This window comes from Blennius ocellaris (assembly GCF_963422515.1).
Source record: "Blennius ocellaris genome assembly, chromosome: 18".
NCBI classification, from domain to species: Eukaryota; Metazoa; Chordata; class Actinopteri; order Blenniiformes; family Blenniidae; genus Blennius; species Blennius ocellaris.
The window spans coordinates 5,583,285-5,589,673 of record NC_137667.1 but is presented as its reverse complement, the minus strand read 5'-3'; the positions used below and the strand labels follow the sequence as shown (position 1 = coordinate 5,589,673).

The 6,389-nt window shown below is 52.8% G+C and overlaps 1 protein-coding gene across 1 annotated transcript; it reads right to left on the bottom strand.

The window, feature by feature from the left end:
• Positions 1-1,011: 1,011 nt before the first annotated feature.
• Positions 1,012-6,112, bottom strand: LOC308143671 (bromo adjacent homology domain-containing 1 protein; the record flags this gene model as incomplete). Its single annotated transcript, XM_080514553.1, is given in 7 exon segments — positions 1,012-1,119; positions 1,121-1,202; positions 1,464-1,555; positions 2,890-2,969; positions 3,069-3,228; positions 3,537-3,898; positions 4,336-6,112. Coding segments are annotated over 7 exon segments (2,661 nt in total).
• Positions 6,113-6,389: the final 277 nt, after the last annotated feature.

The following is a 6,389-nucleotide window of genomic DNA, read 5'->3' as shown; positions in this document are numbered from 1 at the left end:
GCCTGCGTTTCCAACCGCCACAATCACAAGCCGTTTTTAATGTCTCGACGTGGAGTTAAAAAGAAACCCTGCTTTAGAGTTGGATAAGGACACATCTGTGTCATGAACCCCCCCCCCCGCCCCCCCCCCACTTCCAGGTACAATATTTTACTCTCAGGATGAGAAGGTTTCTGTCAGCGTCAAGAGACGGGACGGAAAGAGAGAGCGCTCCTCTTCCTCTAAAGCTGCTTGTTTTAGTTTGATTGCCTGAAAGCCTGCTTTAAAAAAGAAAAAAAAAGAAAAACCAAAGCACACATGCTCACATTTATCCCCGCTGACAACACTCGCTCTGCATTCACTCGCGCAGCCGAGACAAACTCAAATCAGGAGGAATAAGACGACACTCTCCGTTAGCCGCTCCCTCCCTCCCTCCCTCCCTCCGGCTGCCAGTGCACTGTTAACCGTGAGCCGGTGGTGCCCCCGCCCCGGCCACCCCCCCCAACCCCCAGAACCATCCCCGAGCCATCGGCTTACAAGTGGAACAAAACACGACTGTTGGACCGAAGGTGCTTTCGAGGGGGAAACGCAGCCCCGCCGACTCTCGCCGCGACGTATCCTGGTGCTTTCCGCCTTGCTGGGGGGGGGAGAAGGGATGAGTGCTGGGATTGTGGTGGGGTTGGGAGGGGGTCACGTAAACTTCCATGAAGCCTCAGAAAAGTGCTGGAAGCTGAAGAATCGGCGCTGTTGAGATGTTTGTTGTGTCCTGCCCCCCCCCCCCCCCCCCTCCCCCCCTGTCCTTGGACATATTGGTGCTGTGGCTGAGACGGATTGGAACATCACATTCTAACCCTTTTGTCAACTAAAGGGATCTGTGCTTCATAATGTGTCGCTATGTTTGTTTCACACCCCCCCCCCCCCCCCCACCCCCACCCCTCCTTCCCCTCCAATGGAAAGGTGCCCAGCAGAAAAGACAGGGGGAGGTGGAGCTCCGTCGTGATTAACTCGTCGCCGGACCCCCCCCAATTTTTTTTTTTACTGCAGGTTCTTCAAGACGCGTCCGTAGCGGAAGTCGTAGACGTGCCGGCAGAGATACACCAGCTCGGGGTCGACGTCCGTGGGCACACAGCGGTGGGAGGGGGGGGGCGAAGTCGGAGCGGCAGGGCACCATGCTGGCACTGCCAGGCGGGGCGCCTTCGGCACGCCGCTTCATCAAGGCACAATATCTAGGGGGAGGCAAGCGGGTTGAGAGGTGAAAATCCCCGCCGCCGTTGGGAAATCCAGTGTTTCGGCACACAAACACGATGTATCGGCACTTTTTTTTTCTTTTTTTTTAAATGAACTGGCGTTTCCTCAAATTCATTAACAGTTTCAGCGTTAGCAATGTGGATTCCACGTACCTCAGGAGCTGAGGTGTTAATTAAAAGAAAAAGATTTTGACTGTTCATCGTTGATCAGTGTGTGTGTGTGTGTGTGTACACACTTACCTACAGTACTGGGCTAGTGGGAGAACGTAGCATCTGTCTTCTATGCAGGCCACGCTATTTTCATCTTGATGCCGAGAGGCGAAAATCTCATTCTGAAACCGACAGTGGGTGTAAAAGTGTCACGTCATTGCAACTTAGGTCGATCCTTTTTCGTACCGTATGTGCCCACCAAACACACACACACACACACACAGACACACAGACACATTAAAAAAAAATGCTCTGTGCTCAAGACGACACGCTGGAGGCAGCCATCATAAACAAATGGGGGGGGGGGGGGGGGTCAGGCTGAGAACCGTCATCCTCTCGGCTCTGTGGTTACGCAGAAAAAGGAAACCGGCGACCAACAGTTTCAGGGCTGCCGAGAGAAAGATAATGATTGTCTGCAGCAGCAGCAGACGGTGAGTCGAGACGTGTTTGTGCACAGAACGCCACCTTCTCCTTGCACACGTGTGAGGTTTCCGTGACACCCGGAAAAACGTTCGACACGCGAGGATTTGAATTCTTTTCTCGGCACGCTTGAAAAGGTCATAATCTACGACGTGTTCGTCTGATTAAAACGACTGTTAATTAGATAATCAAAGACTCGTTGAAATATACAGATATGTCTCTTTTTTTTTTGGGTCATGAACATTTTCATGATTGCAATAGATATTTAGACCACATTAATTCACTTACACATAATTAGTTATCTAATGAATTAATGTACTATTATATCTTTAGGTCCCCATGCCAGACTGGCTACTTAAATAATTTATGTATGTGGTAATAGATCTCATTATCTTGCAAAGGAGACAGAGAATTTCTTCATGTTGTGCAACCCCACTAAAGCATCTATTAATAATTCAGTTTTGACTCATTTCTTTCTGGATAGTATACCGATGGTTTATTCATTCTCCGTCTGAATCAAGGTGTTTCAGCTCCCCTGAAGGTCTCCTTGCTTTGGGCGTACCGGCTTCCACTCTCTTTAAAGAGACACAAGCAGAAGCCCGTTATTTGACACCAGCCTCGGCAGCTTCAATCTTGCAGTTTGCTGCAACTTTTCATTTCTTTATAAAAGTTTCTCCTGAGGTTTTTTTCTTTTTCTTTTTTTAAATGTGTGGTCGGCATCATTTATAGGGGTTCCAGGTTTGAATCCTAAGCATCCAGCTAAAGAAGTGGCAATAAAGGAGAGCCGCCTAATATACACGAGGTATACTTCAAGGTGAGTGATTGCACTTTCACAGTCTAACATCCAATTTCACTTTCAGTTGCTATTATAATAATATCCTTAATGTGATTTTTTGTTTTCCCAAACAATCAAAAATCTATTACCGCGAGAGTCCTAGTCTTTTCGCCAACCAGTGTTTGTTATGGAGCCAATACTCGTTTGCATTGACCCATGAGGAGAATTTTAAGCCTTTTGCTGGAGTCCGTCAAACCTCACCTCACAGTGTGCGCTGGGATCTCGGCCTCCCTGGGTGTGCTCAGGTCGGTAGTACCAGAAAAGGCTCATCATCAGCTCTCCTGAGGCGGCACATTAACACACACAGGTAAAACGTCAGCCATATGTCACTCAATCTGTTCATGGTATCTTGGCCCTGCTGTCCTCCTGGTCGTCTTCACCTGTTTTGGGGTCTTCCCACAGCGCGGAGATCTTGGCAACGTACGGGAGGGACTTCTTCCTGGGGCCCGATCGTAGCAGCACCGTGTCTCTGACACGGATCACTTCGCCGTCTCTCTCCACCCCGTCGTAGCACTGCCGCAGGGCCGTCTCATCCTCTCCCTGAGACACAAACGCGGGCAAACACTATTAAAGGACAGATATAATTCTCATTATGAAGACAAAAAGGAATCTGTCACACAACGCCGCGTGGTCAAAAACGCAATTATCTTCTCCCTCAAGAGCCGAGTCCCCCCCGTGCTTCGGCCGGGCAGCGGCGCAGATGCTGAGGTTTATACTCGCAGGGGTGTTATTATACAAGAGAATAAAACAGTTTCGGGGGAGAAAAGCCCAGCGAGAGTCTCTCTCTCCCTCTCTTCACTCGCTTATCCTCCCCTCGACTCCCGACGTGCCCCGCAAAAATAACCTACCGCGATGAAGACCTCCCTCTCTGCGGGCATGCCGACCGGACGCCAGCCGTTCGTGGCACGTCTGCGGCTGACTCTCTTCTGTTTGGTGCTGCTGAGGCTTGGCACTGGTGACGGCTGTTTGGTTGGCGACTGCGTGCGGCCCATGGACAGCGAGCCGTTGGAGGGCCTGGTGCTCGGCGGGCACTCCTTGCCGAGCTTTAATCTGGCCTGGGCCGGCTGCTCTCGCGCGGACAAGGGGGTCAGCAGGTGGGGTTTAGTCTGGGTGGAAGTGGGCACGGTGGACAGCGGGCAGCTGGAGATGGGAATGGAAGGGGGGACGAGGAGGGGGGTGCTGTGATCGCCCTGAGGGGAGGAGTAACTCTCTGGAAAAGAAGAGAAAAAAAAAACAGGCAAAACAACCTTTACTGTTTGGCAAATTGCACGGTTCCGTCTGTAAAATCTGCATCTTTTAATCTTCTTCATCGGTCCGACTATATATCCGCACATTTGTTATGGAAAACATTACAATAGGCCCGCAGCTCCTTATCAAGACACGTCGGGAGTCCACGCCTGAAGCTATAGGCACTTTCAAAGCTTGTGCCAACAAAAAAAGGACAACATAAATTTAAAAAAAAAAAATGTTCACACATGCTGGGCCGTTCAACTGGCTTGAGGCATATAATTGAAAAACAAAACATGCTTCAGTTTCTGTAACGGAAAGAACTGAAGCTCATTAAAATAACAAAGAAAGCTGAAGATGGGGCTTATCGAGGTGATAATATATTTAAAGTTGCGCCATTCATTCAGTGTTCCTGCTCACCTGTTTTGATGTTGTGCGTGCATCCAGTGCATCCTGTGCTGAAAGAGCAACCCCTGCTGGTGACGGGAGGCATGGCTCTGTAGCTGTAGCCGCCGATCCCGCAGGCCTCGCCGTAACAGGGCGAGGTCATGGAGTTGCAGTAGGCTGGGTGGGCCAGCCCCGAGGGATGGGGCACCTGACGCCTGAGCAGCTTGGAGCCGGTCATTCGACTCGGGCACAAATTGGAAGGGGCATAGTTCAGAGGTCGCGGGGTGAGCGTGGCCGGCGTCGTTCCAGTGTGCGGCGGGTGGGCGATGTGGACGTAGTAGCTGGAGAAGCAGTGTTCGGCGGTGCAGAGGCAGGGGTGCGGGCTGAGGGCGAGGGCTGTGTGCGGGTGGGAATGCGTCAGGGGCGGTGAGGTTACTAGGCACTCGCGCTTCACGGGGGTCATCGCGGGGTTGAGCGGCTGATCGTCCGACTCCCCGTAGGGCTGCTGGCCGAGAAAGAAGGCCAACCGGTGGCAGTATTCCACTGAGCCCTCTGGAGGACAGCAGTAGTACGGACTCAGTTCGGTCTCCAGCTGCTCCTCCTTGACTTGTTTGAGTGGGTACGGCAGCATGCTGCGCGACTGGTAGCCCGGCTTGGTCAGTCGGTGAGTGCAGCTGCTGGTTTCCCACTCCACCTTGGGCTCGAAGTCGGCCTTCTTCTTGCAGGACGTGCAGCTACCGTGCACCGGAGGGGTTTGTTTCCCCTTCTGCTTTTGTGCGTGCCCCCTGTGCTGGAGCTTGGCACCGGAGTGCTGCTTGGGGCCGGAGACTGCAGCGGGAGCTTTGCCGTCCGACGTGACGGTGGCTGTGGGCGCGGACTTCACCCTCTGTTTGCTGGTCGCAGAGGAACTGGTCAACTTCAGCAGGGCTGCGGCGTTCAGTCCGGCCAGTCGTCTCGGAGCGGGAGCGTCCAGACACTCCTGGCTCATCCACGGCTTCTCCCTCCGGCCAGCTTTGGCCTTCTTGACCGACTTGGAACTTTGGCACGGTTCGACTTTGTCAGACGCTGAGGCTTTCGCGACGCTGCCCCGCGAGGCCTTCGGGCCTCCAGTCGCACCGCCCTTTGCTGGACCCGCGGTCTGCGAGGCCCCTCCGGTCGAGGGCTCGTCCTGTCTCTTGGCCTGCTTGGCCGCCAGCTGGGGGTCGGTAGCTCTTTCCAGCAGGAGGCTGTTAACTGCCTCGGCGTTGAGAGAGGCGAGCCTGCGCTTACGTGGCTGCAAGACCCCCAATGTGGCCCGCTCCATGTCACTGGGGCCGCTTGTTTTTAATTTGCTTTTTGGTGACGACTTTGCTTCTTTTCTTTCACAGGTTTTCCTTTTTTGGGATTTCGACTTGAGAGATAGCTGCCGGGGACCGTCCTTTCCGTCCCTTTCCTTAGTACCTTCTTTATCCCGAATGCTTTCCTCCAGCCGGGTGAGGAGGACATGGCAGCTCAGCCCCTCCCCTTCTGAACTCCCGGGCCTCGCTCGCAGAGGATACAACTTCCGGTCGCGTTTCTTCTCACGCCGCCGGTCCAGCTTTCTGTTCTGTTCCGATCTTTCCGTTCTCTCTCTCTTGTCGCTCATCCTTTTGGCCGCGCCTTTCCCTTGTTTGGTGACCTCGCTTATCTTCTTTGTCCTGCCGAACCGTAGGGTGCGCTCCGGCCAGGCTCCGCCCACGGCGCCGCCATGTGGCCACAGATCACTTTTGTCCCACCACTCGGGACTGCTGTGGCTCTGCCCGAGGGAACTTTTCTGCCTTGCGTGAGTCATCACATGCTTCTCCACAGGACCTGGAGACACCAGACACATAAGAGGTCAACCCCCAAATTTTGCCTTTTTTTTTTTTTAATAGATATGTGCTTACAAGCTTCCCAATCTAGCTTGTACTTGTAATCTCATATAAACCTCAACCAGGGAGTATTCTCAGCCAGTAAACGCCACAGTATTTCAAATATAGAAGCCAAAGGCTCCAACTTCTTTCGCTTATCAGCCTCAACATCTTTCGAAATATGTTCTCCTTTCTTGTCAGCGCACAGGAAACACCGGA